Source organism: Theropithecus gelada, chromosome 15 (assembly GCF_003255815.1).
Source record: "Theropithecus gelada isolate Dixy chromosome 15, Tgel_1.0, whole genome shotgun sequence".
NCBI classification, from domain to species: domain Eukaryota; kingdom Metazoa; phylum Chordata; class Mammalia; order Primates; family Cercopithecidae; genus Theropithecus; species Theropithecus gelada.
The window spans coordinates 97,132,451-97,145,852 of NC_037683.1; the positions used below are offsets into that span (position 1 = coordinate 97,132,451).

The 13,402-nt window shown below is 38.0% G+C and overlaps 1 protein-coding gene across 2 annotated transcripts in view; it reads right to left on the reverse strand.

Annotated features, from left to right (window-relative positions):
* Positions 1-5,652: 5,652 nt before the first annotated feature.
* Positions 5,653-13,402, reverse strand: part of GKAP1 (G kinase anchoring protein 1) — a 93,918-nt gene continuing 86,168 nt past the window's right edge. For both annotated transcript variants that reach the window (XM_025359488.1, XM_025359489.1), the window contains 3 exons: positions 8,736-8,806; positions 8,150-8,227; positions 5,653-5,979 (listed from right to left, as the gene is read on the reverse strand). In XM_025359488.1, coding sequence (XP_025215273.1) covers positions 5,932-5,979; positions 8,150-8,227; positions 8,736-8,806 — 197 coding nt within the window. In that variant the 3' untranslated portion in view covers positions 5,653-5,931. The remainder of the gene's footprint in view (positions 5,980-8,149; positions 8,228-8,735; positions 8,807-13,402) is intronic.

A 13,402-nucleotide genomic window follows, 5' to 3' on the forward strand; every position in this document is an offset into this window, starting at 1 on the left:
TATTTTTTTTTTTTTTTTTTTTTTTTTTTTTTTTTAGACGGAGTCTCGCTCTGTCGCCCAGGCTGGAGTGCAGAGGCCCGATCTCCACTCACTGCAAGCTCCGCCTCCCGGGTTCACGCCATTCTCCTGCCTCAGCCTCCAGAGTAGCTGGGACTACAGGCACCCGCCACCGCGCCCGGCTAATTTTTGTATTTTTTTAGTAGAGACGGGGTTTCACCGTGTTAGTCAGGATGGTCTCGATCTCCTGACCTCGTGATCCGCCCGTCTCGGCCTCCCAAAGTGCTGTGATTACAGGCGTGAGCCACCGCGCCCGGCCGCCTCATAGTATTTTGATTTCTAATTTCCTGCATTACTGTCAGAAACATTTAAATTCTTTGTGTGTGTGTGTGTGTGTGTGTGTGTGTGTGTGTGTGTGTGTGTGTGTATATATATATATTTTTTTTTTTTAAGACAGAATTTCACTCTTGTTGCCCAGGCTGGAGTGCAATGGCACAATCTCAGCTCACTGCAATCTCCACCTCCTGGGTTCAAGTGATTGTCCTGCCTTAGCCTCCTAAGAAGCTAGGCTTACAGACCATTTAGATTTTTCTTTATATGAAGAGCCTAATATTCTGTTTTCTCTACTTTTTATTGTAGGGAATACATATAACATAAATACACATAGCATAAAATTTATAATCTTCACCATTTTTAGGTGTACAGTTTAGTGACATTAAGTACATTGATATTGCTGTACAATTATCACCACCATCCGTCTCCCATCAGGTCCACAGCTTTTCTTTCTTAAAACAAAAGTTTTATTATTGATTCAATCTTCTATTTATTTGTGGTTTAATCTTGGTGAATTTTCTGTTTCTAGGAACTTTTCCATTTCATCTAGGTTATCGAATTTGTTGGTGTACAATTGTTCATAGTACTCTTATCCTGTTTTATTTCTCTAGAATTTGTAGTAATGTTCCCACTTAGATTTCTCATTTTAGCAATTTGAGACTTCTTCCTTCGTTTCTTAGTCTTTCTATCTGAAGTCAATTCTGTTAATCTTTTTGAAAAACCAACTTTTAGTTTTGTTAATCTTCTCTTTTTCTGGTTTTTATTTATCTCTGCTTTAGTCTTTATTATTTCTTTCCTTCTACTAGCTTTAGGTTTAGTTTGTTCTTCTTTTTCTAATTCCTTACTTTGCAAAGTTAGGTTGTTGATTTGAGATTTATTTTTTTAATATAAACATTATAGTAATTTCTCCCTTAGCACTGCTTTCACTGTGTCCCTTATGTTTTGGTATTTTGTGTGTTTTTCATTTGTCTCTAAGTATTTTGCAACTTCTTTTGTAATTTCATCTTTATTCCATTGGTTAAGATGATGTTAATTTCCACAAATTTGTGAATTTTTCCATTTTTCTTTTGTTACTGATACCTAACTTCCTGTCTTTGTGGCTGGAGAAGATACTTTAACATCTTTTAAAGTCTACTGGTGGAAGATGAGTCAGATGAGACAAAACAAACAAACAAACAAAAAAACAGAAAGTCTTTTGAAATTTAGCTTATGGCCTAATATATGGTCTGTCCTGGGAAATGTTCCATATGCACTTGAGAAAAAACAGGTGTTCTGTTGTTGGGTAGACTGTTCTGTATATGTCTGATTCAATTGGTTTATTCTGTGGTCCAAGTCCTCTATTTTCCTTATCTTCGGTGTGGTTGTTCTATTTATTATTGAGAGTGGGATATTGAAATCTCCAACCATCACTGTAGAGCTGTATCTCCATTCAATATTATTAGTTTTGGCTCCATATATTTTGATAGTTTATTAGATGCATAAATGTTTATTACATCTACTTGCTGTTTTGAACATTAATATATAATGTCTTGTCTCTTGCAACCTTTTTTGACTTAAAGTCTGTTTTGTCTGATATTATGTAGCCACTTCTATTCTCTTTAGGTTACTACTTGTGTGGAATATCCATTTTTATCCTTTCACTTTCAACCTATTTGTGTCTTTGGATCTAAAGCAAGTGTCTCGTGGACAGCATTTAGTTGGATCATGGTTTTTATCTACACCCATTTTGCTAGTCTGTCTTTTGATTGAATTATTTAGTCCATTACATTTAATTACTGATAAGACTGCTGTCATTTTGCTGTTTTCTATATGTCTTATAGCTATATGCCTTTGCAATATTCATATAACCTCATGGGAGAGGCCAGACATATATAAGCGATGAGGACAATTTCATTACCTTTGTGTTTTTTTCTTCAAAGACTGTCATGAAGTGGAATTTTTCATATAATGCTGGTTTTGGAGGCCAAGACCAGCATTTTAAAAAATTTTAAGTTCAGGGACACATGTGCAGGTTTGTTACCTAGGTAAGCTTGTGTCACAGGGGTTTGTTGTACAAATTATTAAATTACCGAGGTATTAAGCCTAGTACCCACTGGTTATTTTTCCTGATCCTCTCTCTCCTCCCACTTTCCACCCTCTGGTAGGCGCCAGTACATGTTGTTCCCCCTATGCGTTCATTTAGCCCTCACTTATGAGAACATGAGGTATTTGGTTTCCTGTTCCTGTGTTAGCTAAGGATACCGGCCTCCACTTCCATCCATGTTCCTGCAAATTTTTGCTTTCTTTTTTTTTTTAAATGGCTGCATAGTATTTATCATGTATATGTGCCACATTTTCTTCATCCAGTCTGCCATTGATGGTCATTTAGGTTGATTCCACATCTTTGCTATTGTGAACAGTGCTGCAATGAACATATGTGTGCATGTGTCTTTATGATAGAATGATCTATATTCCTCTGGATATATACCCAGTAATGGGATTGCTGGGTCAAATCATATTTGTTTTTAGTTATTTGAGAAATCGTCACACTATCATCCTCAGTGACTGAACCATTTTACACTCTCACCAAGAGTGTATAAGCATTCCTTTTTTCTCCACAACTTCGCCAGCATCTGTTATTTTTTGACTAATAGCAGCCATTCTTACTGGTGTGATGTGGTATCTGTGATTTTGATCTGCCTTTCTCTAATGATCAGTGATGTTAAGCTATTTTTTCCATATGATTGTTGGCTGCATGTATGTCTTCTTTTGAAAAGCGTCTGTTCATGACTTTTGCCCACTTTTTAATGGTTTTTTTTCTTATAAATTTTAAGTTCCTTATAGATAGATGCTGGGTATTAGACCTTTGTCAGATGCATAGTTTGCTAAAATTTTCTCCCATTCTGTAGGCTGGCTGTTCACTCTGTTGGTAGTTTCCTTTGCTGTGCAGAAGCTCTTTAATTAGATCTTGTTTGTCAAATTTTGCTTTTGGTTTATTCATCATGACATCTCTGCCTATTTCTATGTCCAGAATAGTATTGCCTAGGTTGTCTTCCAGAGTCTTTACAGTTTTGGGTTTTACATTTAAGTCTTTAATCCATCTTAATTTTTGTATATTGTATAAAGAAGGGGACCAGTTTCTGTTTTTTGCATATGGTTAGCCAGTTATCCCAGCACTATTTATTAAATACGGAATCCTTCCCCCATTGCTTATTTTTGTCAGGTTTGTTAAATATTAGATAGTTGGAGGTGGTGCAGCATTATTTCTGGGTTACCCATTCTGTTCAATTGAAGACTAGCATTTATGTGTTCATCTTTGTTATCACACACACAAAACTGTACTTTATTTTTATTTTTTTGAGACAGTCTTGCTCTGCTGCCCAGGCTAGCATGCAGCAGCGTGATCTCAGCTCACTGCAACCTCCACCTCTGGGGTTCAACCGATTCTTGTGCCTCAGCCTCCCCAGTAGCTGGAACTATAGGCATGCACCATCACAACTGGCTAATTTTTGTATTTTTAGGAGACAGGATTTCACCATGTTGCCCAGGCTGGTCTGGAACTCCTGGCCTCAAGTGATCCACCTGCCTCAGCCTCCCAAAGTGCTGGGATTACAGGTATGAGCCACTGTGTCTGGCCTAAAATCTTGTATTTTAATGAATCATAATTGTATTTTGCTGCCTCTACTAAAAACAGTTGAATCCCATAAACTAATTATTACAGCAATTAATTAGACCAGTGAAAAAATCTCTCATTTATTCCTCCTACACACCAATGCCCTCCACCCTTTTTTTTTTTTTTTGAGAGACAGTCTCTTGCCCTGTTGTCCAGGCTGAAGTACAGTGTTGCAATCACGGCTCACTGCAGCCTCAACCTTCCAGGCTGAAGCAATCCTCCCACCTCAGCCTCCAAAGTAGCTAGGATGACAGGCACGTGCCACCACACCTGGCTGATTATTTAAAAATTCTTTGTAGGAATGGGTTCTCACTATGTTGCCCAGACTGGTCTTGAACTTCTGGGCTCAAGTGATCCTTCCACCTCAGCTTCCTAAAGTGTTGGGATTACAGGCATGAGCCACCAAACTCAGCTACCAATACTCTTTCTATTCCCAGTGAGGCATGTTATTGTTCTCAAGTCAAATTTTTTGTTTGTTTGTTTGCAATCTGTATACCTTTTTTTTTCTTGCTCTACTGCATGAGGTAGGATCACCTATACGATACTGACATGGGGGAAGTGTGGAGATTAGACAACCTTGGCTTAGCCCTTACCTTATGGTGAAGGCATTCACAGACATTATTATTAGTTTTATAGAGACAGGGTTTCGCCATGTTGCCCAGGCTGGTTACGAACTCCTGGGCTCAAACAATCCATCTGCCTCAGCCTCCCAAAGTGATGGGATTACAGGTGTGAGTCACCGCAACTGGCCCTAATTCTTTTTTCTTTCTTTGTCATCCAGGGTTCAGTGGTAAGATCACAGCTTACTGCAGCCTTGACCTCCCAGACTCAAGTGATGCTCTCACCTGCGCCTCCTGTGCATAGCTGGGGCTACAGGCATGTGCCACCATGCCTGGCTAATTTTGTTTTTAGAGACAGGGTCTTACCATGTTGCCCAGGCTTGTCTCAAACTCCTGGGCTCAAGAGATCCTCCTACTTCTGCCTCCTAAAGTGCTGGGATTACAGACATGAGCCACCATTCCCAGCCCACAGACTGTTTTTCATTCTGCCTGCCTGGAATGCCTGTCAATAAATTTACAGAAAAAGTATCTACCCTCTAAAAGTTATTTCATGCAAGTTTTTTCAATCTCCAAACAATGTGATTTCATACTCTAGTATCTATGGTAATTATATTTTGCTCTTGTTTTACCCACCCCCACCTTCTTTTTTTATTTTTTGAGACAGATCCTCTCTGTGTCGCCCAGCTCACTATAACCTCCGCCTCCCAGGTTCAAGCAATTCTCCTGCCTCAGCCTCCCGAGTAGCTGGGATTACAGGCGTGCACCACCATGCCTGGTTAATTTTTATATTTTTAGTAGAGATGGGGTTTCACCATGTTGGCCAGGCTGGCCTAAAACTCCTGGCCTCAAGTGATCTGCCCACCAAGGCCTCCCAAAGTGCTGGGATTACAGATGTTAGCCACCGCACCTGGCCTACCCACTCCCACCTTCTATTTCCCCTAAGCATAAGCTACTTGAGGGTATCAGCCATATTTCCTCTTGCATGTCCTGTAGGGTTTAGTGTGCAGAAAGTGCTGAGAAAATATTCACTAAACTGAAAGGACCCAACTGACTGGCTATGCTGTAAGCAAAAATACCTTCATGTTTCTGAAACTTAACAAGTCAAACGTATTAGTGGAAGAGTAAATTAATTTTATTGACTGATGAAAAACTAAAGTGATAAGAAGTATGGATAGTAAACAATAACCACTGAATTCTGCTGGAATTCTCTATTTCTTCTTTTTCACTTTAAGCCAAAAGAAATAAAATTATAGACCATTAGTGAGCTAGTTGCTTTTAGTTCCTTCAACAAAAACTGCATAGTTTAGCAGTTGCACGGCATTAAATATATACAATTTTGCAAAATCCTGAAAGTTTTAAACTTTGTGTTGACTTCAAAGGCTAATTTAATCACCTACACTGGTCGGATTCAGAGTTTCTTTTCCCTTTTCTGCCACCCTGTAAAAAAAAAAAAAAATAGGGCAAATTATTTACGACATACCATTTTGGGGCCACTTCATTTTAAAAATATAGACCAAAGGCATCTTGGGGTATGAGAAGGAAGCAATTTCTTTTTTGATTTTGTTGTAAATTTGAGTCTACATACCGCTACATTATTTTAATATGGTTATTTTTTATAAATGGTTAAAGTCGGTTTTAGAAAAGTTACTTCTATTTGAATAAGAGTTGTGCCTTAGTAAGGTCACCGATATTTTATTTTTTTAGAACTCATTTTGACTATTCCAGAATTAAAGTTTTTGATCAATACTAAAATAAATGATACACTTAATTTGTTCCATATGATCAGTAAATTTAGTAATTCAGTTCATTACCTTTTGGGTAATTCAATTTATAGTTCAAGTTCTGTTGAGTTTTGCTCATATTAGCATTAGAAATTTGATTGTGTTCATCAGTGGATTGAAATCTAGGTTATGGTTTTCATATTGCTCAGTTGCATATATAAATTTATATTTAATTTGCTCCATATGAAACATCACTTATGGTATCTGACTTGAGCCAAGGAAAAGGAAAGGCAGCATAAAGAACAAGAAGAGTTTTACATAAATATTTTAACATAACATAAACATAGTATTTTCTGTTTTATTCTGATTTAAAAAGCAAATGCTCATTGTAGGAATATGCAAAGTACAAACATGCAAAGAATAAAATTAAAATCATCAATAGCTACTCTACCCCCTTCAATTTAACCACAAATAATGGTTTGATGTATTTACCTTATCACAGTTGTATGTACAGTTTTTCCCATTTTTATAAACTATGGCAATGGTATCCAAACTTAGTTGATCATCAGAATTACCTAAGCAGTAATATTTTTAGAATTCTGACATCTAGGCTTTGTCCCACACCTATTTAATTGGCTAACAATCTTTAATTCAAAGTTTCCAAGTGATCCCAATGATCAGCCAAGTTCGGGAACTATTTTTTCTGTGGAAGTGCATCTCTGAAAGAGAGGTGGTTGTATCAGGGGCATATGGAGCCCAGGCTCATTTGATAATGATGGCAGTTTCTCTTTGTTTCTTTCATTCTTTTTCTGACTATAACTATTTCTACATCAACATTATAAAAAAAAATGAAACAATACTCGAGCATAAGAATGCTGTCATTCACTCGTGACCACATAAAAATTTTGCAAAGATTTTATTCAGAGAAAAACAGTATGAATAGGTTTTTTGGAACATGAGATGTGTAATGACAAGTATCAAAAACAAGATTTATTTCCTATTAGCAGAAAAATGAAAATAAATTTAGCAAAAATATTTTTTGAAGTAGATACCCACATAAAACTCCTACCATGCTTCTCGATGAGATTTCTTAAAAATCCAAAACAGCAAACACACAAGAATCCTTGTCAAGGTCTCCCAGGTAAAGGGAATTCTCCTTCTGGGACTGATTCAATTTTAAAGCCAGGGCTAATCAACTGCTATGTTCTCCACACCATCAGTGGCTTTTGAGCTTTTTTGGCTATGATTCCAGTTAATGTATTTTATATTATGATTTAGAAGCACACATATATACACACACAAATATATATGACACACACACACACACAGCACTGGTATTTTTAATTGCTTCATCCTGGAACAAACTGCTCAATGCTAGCTTGTAAATGCAGAAGAAATGACAGAATTAGAAAATCACTATTTTGCAATCATAAAAAAAAGACACAAATATCAATGGATGCTAAAGCCACTAGGTGAAAAGGATATTCATACAATCTCAAAGTATCACCTCACATATTAATTATAAAAGGGAAAATATATATTTACAAAGGAGGTATCTGGAAGATATCGCTGTACCCAAGTGATCAACCTTATAAACAGGACAACTGTCCTTTTGTGCCTTTCCCCAGTATGATTCAATGGCATGCATGCTGTATCATCTATGTAGACCCAAGGATTTTCCTGAATTATGCTAGTTATTGCTGTATATACCAATGTGCAGAATAACTTTAACATCTACATTGTAAATTACATGACCAATAACAAAATTATCAATATATTTAGTGAATAAATTTTGGCCTATGAACAAAATACTGCATTTATTCTACACAGTATCTACTCCAAATGTATTATTTGTGATAAAAACACTTATAAATATAAAAGCATACCTGGTATTTGGCTAATTCTGCTTGTAATACTTTCACTTTAGATCTTTCTTGTTCTAATGCAGCATGAAGTGAAGTCACCTGTAACCAAATATTCAATAAGAAAAAGACATTTTGGGGTTTTTGGCAAATACTCTAATTCTTAACATATTCACAATGATAGGTTTTTGACAACTAAATGGATGAGTAACAGAGGAGAAACTCCCCCCATAATTTCCATTTGGTATTGTACACAGCTCTATATTAAAGATGGGGCAAAGTGTCCTGAGAGAAGAAGACAATAACGATGTGAAGGGGAGAAAAATCAAGCCCAGATACAGGGTAAGTTCTATCTGTCCTTTCTGTCTCTAAATTCATGGTTCATTAAAATACAACCTCATCATCCCCCATTCTTCAGTGGGAAGGACATACCTACCTCCTTTAGTGTTGTAAACAGAATCTTCATTCATGTGCTATTACATAATAATAAAGTACAATTTACACTACTTCCTTACAGTGCTGATGGGCTGTATTTGTTTAGTCAAGTTTAATAATTCAAGACTAAAGACAGCTTAAGAAAACCAGTCATGTATGCTCCACAGTTCCTTACCTGAATAGTGAGCTCATTCTTGATACTTTGTGATTCATCAACTTGAAGAAGTATTTCTGCCTTATCTTTCACTGACAAAAAAGGAAAAACAGCAGTATAGATTTCCCAGTCACTCAAATACTTTAACAATACTTCAGGGAACTAAGACATAGTAGTGCAATTAGAACAATGATTTCTTGTCATACTTAAAGAATGTACTTCTTGACCTTGCATAGCTCTTACTTTTCACTGGTAAATTCTTTTTTGTTTGTTTGTTTTACATTTTCACCAGTAAATTCTGATCATTACCACCACAGCATTTTTTTCTTAGAAATTTTACATTTTCTGTGGTGTTAAAATATTTATTGCTGGGCATGGTGGCTCACACCTATAATCCCAGCACTTTGGGAGGCCGAGGTGGGCAGATCACTTGCCAGGAGTTGGAGACCAACCTGGCCAACATGGCGAAACCCTGTCTCTACTAAAAAATATTATACAAAAATTAGCCAGGTGTGGTGGCACATGACTGTAATCCCAGCTACCTGGGAGGCTGAGCTGAGCTGTAATCCCAGCTACCTAAGGATCCCTTGAACTGGGGACGTGGTGGTTGCTGTGAGCTGAGATGGTGCCACTGCACTTCAGCCTGGGCGACAGAGTGAGACTCTGTCAATAAAAAATATATATATTTTTTTAACTGCACAAATATGGTGCAAGATTAATTTTTACGGCCGGGCGCGGTGGCTCAAGCCTGTAATCCCAGCACTTTGGGAGGCCGAGACGGGCGGATCACGAGGTCAGGAGATCAAGACTATCCTGGCTAACAGGGTGAAACCCCGTCTCTACTAAAAAAATACAAAAAACTAGCCGGGCGAGGTGGCGGGCGCCTGTAGTCCCAGCTACTCGGGAGGCTGAGGCAGGAGAATGGCGTAAACCCAGGAGGCGGAGCTTGCAGTGAGCTGAGATCTGGCCACTGCACTCCAGCCTGGGCGACAGAGCGAGACTCCGCCTCAAAAAAAAAAAAAAAAAAAAAAAAGATTAATTTTTACATCTACTCTAAATAGAACAAGGATACAAGAAAAAAAATTCACACATGAAAAAAATTTTAAATACCTTGACTAATCTTAAAGCAAGATTTTAAAAACAATTACGGTAGCTCACGCCTGTAATCCTAGCACTTTGGGAGGCTGAGGCAGGCAGATCACCTGAGGTCAGGGGTTCGAAATCAGCCTGGCAAACATGGTGAAATCCTGTCTCTAGTAAAAATACAAAAATCAGCCGGGCATGGTGGTGCATTCCCGTAATCCCAGCTACTCAGGAGGCTGAGGCAGGAGAATCACTTGAACCCATGAGGCGGAGGTTGCAGTAAGCCAAGATCGTGCCACTGCATTCCAGCCTGCGTGACAGAGTGAGACTCGTTTCAAAATAAATAAAAACAACATAGAGTGCTTTTTTGTTGGATTGTTGGGGTGAGCATACTATAATGCCAACAAAATTATTATTCTCTGACTTTTCATACCAATAAAGCAATGTCAACTAAATGTAGCTCATATGATCACAAATGATCATATGACATGTGTGGTCTCTTAGAACTATTCATTATTTTTTAGGGGCTTTTCTCTCTTGGTGGAAGCAAGATAGCTATAGTTTGGCCCTATGTTTCCTAAGCTTCAGAAAGTTTCACATGGCTGAGAACTTCCTTAACTCATGGTAATGGCTAATATATGAAAAACTAACTCCTCACTTTGAAAACAAACTTGGAGAGACTAGAGAGGTAAAATTGTAGTAAAATTAGCAAAGGAGGAAATGTTCAAATATATGAGTACTGATATCACCACAGCTCTGCCAACGTAAGACTGTAGTTCAAATTTATTTTCATAGTTTAATATGGTAAGATGAAACAACCTATCAAGAATCAATTCAGTCTCTCAAGAATCAACTTGGGAACTTTTACAAATTATGCTTTCTACTCCTCCATCCCCAGGATTATAAACACTTGCTGAAAACTAGTGATTTTAAATAGTTATGTTCAATTACAGTCAGTTATCCTATAATGCTTGTTTTGAAAACACAAATTTGTTTCAATGAGGTTGATGTATTAGGTAACAACCTGAACATATCACAAATTTTCAATCCACTTAAGTACAATTTTATGAACAGAGAAAACCACACCCACATGTACTCCTTGAATATCTACCAGCTACCTTGGTTCACTGTGTGTTAGGAATCACACCCATCTGGCCTGACAACTTTCCATCCTTCCACCATGTAGCAGTAACACACAAGCTGTAACCCTTCTGAGACCTATTTCCCCACAAGCAAACTTTGGGTTTTCTTCAAGGTAAAGTGCTGTATTTATGTAATATTTATGTATTTAACCATTTTAGCATGTGTAAAACTGTGTTACTGTTTTTAGTTTCCCATCTTTTTTTCACGTGTCACTGACAACGTTTTTAAGTGTTGTGCTTCTAACCTCCCTTTTTCTCATAAGTATTGTGGGTTTTTTTGTTTTTTTGAGACGGGTGTATTAGTTCATTCTCACACTACTATAAACAACTGCCTGAGAATGGGTAATTTATAAAGAAAAGGTTTAATTGACTAATAGTTCCACATGGCTGGGGAGGCCTCAGGAAACTTATAACCATAGAAGAAGGCACCGCTTCACAGGGTGGCAGGAGAGAGAATAAGTGCTGAGCGAAGGCAGAAGCCTCTTATAACACCATCAGATCTTGTGAGAACTCACTATCATGAGAATAGCATGGGGGAAAGCATCCCCATGATTCAATTATCTCCATCTCGTCCCACTCTTGACATGCGAGGATTATTACAATTCAAGGCGAGATGTGGGTGGAGACACAGAGCCAAACCTTATCAACAGGGTCTCACTCTGTTGCCCAGGCTGGAGTGCAGTGGCATGATTACAGCAGTCTCAGCCTCCCGGGCTCACGCAAACCTCCCACCTTAGCCTCCTAAGTAGCTGGGACCACAGGCATGCACCACCATGCCAGGCTAATTTTTTTTTTTTTTTTTTGAGACAAAGTTTTGCCATGTTGCCCAGGCTGGTCTCAAACTCTTGGGCTCAAGCGATCCACCTGTCTCAACCTCCCAAAGCTGGGATTACAGGTGTGAGCCACCGTGCCTGGCTATCTTGTGTGATTTTGCAGAGACTAGTGATTTTTAGGAACACATGCTGCATTATTACAGAATGACCATATTTACATTTACATTATAAGTGTTACAAGTATTTTCATGTAATGATCCTATATAAAATTCTACCTGGATTACTTATACTATGGGCACTGTTGTTACTGATAGAGATTCTTAATCTATTTTTGAGAGCAAGTTTTTATCAGTTAACTTTCTCAATTTCCACAGTATTTTATGAGGAAATATTATTTTATTTTTACATATTTAGAATTTATACGTCCAATACACAATGATACTCTTCATTTCTGCACTTAGAAATATATCTTCTAAATAACTTACTTTTTTATTTTCATAATTTTGTTCTTTAAAAGACCCACATGGAGATCAATAACATGCACAGGTCTAAATTAATCTCAGGATGTAGACATTTAAATGTCCAAATAATGTCTTTCCCCATAATTTTTTTTGTTTGAGACAAAGTCTCACTCTGTCAGCCAGGATGGAGTGCAGTGGCATGATCTTGGCTTACTGCAACCTCTGCCTCCTGTGTTCAAGTGATTCTTGTGCCTCAGCCTCCCAAGTAGCTGGGATTATAGGTACGCACCACCACACCTGGCTAATTTTTTTGTATTTTTAGTAGAGATGGGGTTTCACCATGTTGGCCAGGGTAGTTTCGAACTCCTAACCTCAGATGAGGAACACCTCTGCCTCCTAAAATGCTGAGATTACAGGCATAAGCCACTGCGCCTGGCCTCCCCCTATAATTCTTTAACTTCTATTTGTATAATAATTAAGTTATAAAAAACATAAGGTTGAATCTACTTCAAGAGTATTCATGTTCTGTTCAACTGGACATGATTTCTGATTTTTACTCATTGTTTGACAACTATTTTGTAATACAGTTTAAATTTTGTTTGGACAGTTCTATTCCAAGTATAGTCATCCCTTGGTAAACAATTGCTTTCAAGACCTCCCAAGGATACCAAAATCTAAAGATGCTCAAGTCCCTGATATAAAATGGTATATATCTGCATAAAACCTATGAATAGCCTCCCATATGCTTTGAATCACCTCCAGATTACCGGCCGGGTGCGGTGGCTCACGCCTGTAATCCCAGCACTTTGGAAGGCCAAGGCAGGTGGATCACGAGTTCAGGAGATCAAGACCATCCTGGCCAACATGGTGAAACCCCATCTCTACTAAAAATACAAAAAAATTAGCCGGGTGTGGTGGTGGGCTCCTGTAGTCCCAGCTACTCGGGAGGCTGAGGCAGGAGAAGGGCGTGAACCCAGGAAGTGGAGCTTGCAGTCAGCTGAGATCGCGCCACTGTGCTCCAGTCTGGGCGACAGAGCGAGACTCCATCTCAAAACAATAAATAAATAAAAATAAAACAAATCATCTCTAGATTACCTATAATACCTAATATGGCATAAATGCTATGTAAATAGCTGTTACACTGTATTGTTTAGGGAGTAATGTCAAGAAAAAAGTCTGCACATGTACAATTTCAAAAAATGTATTTTTGATCCACAACTGACTGATCC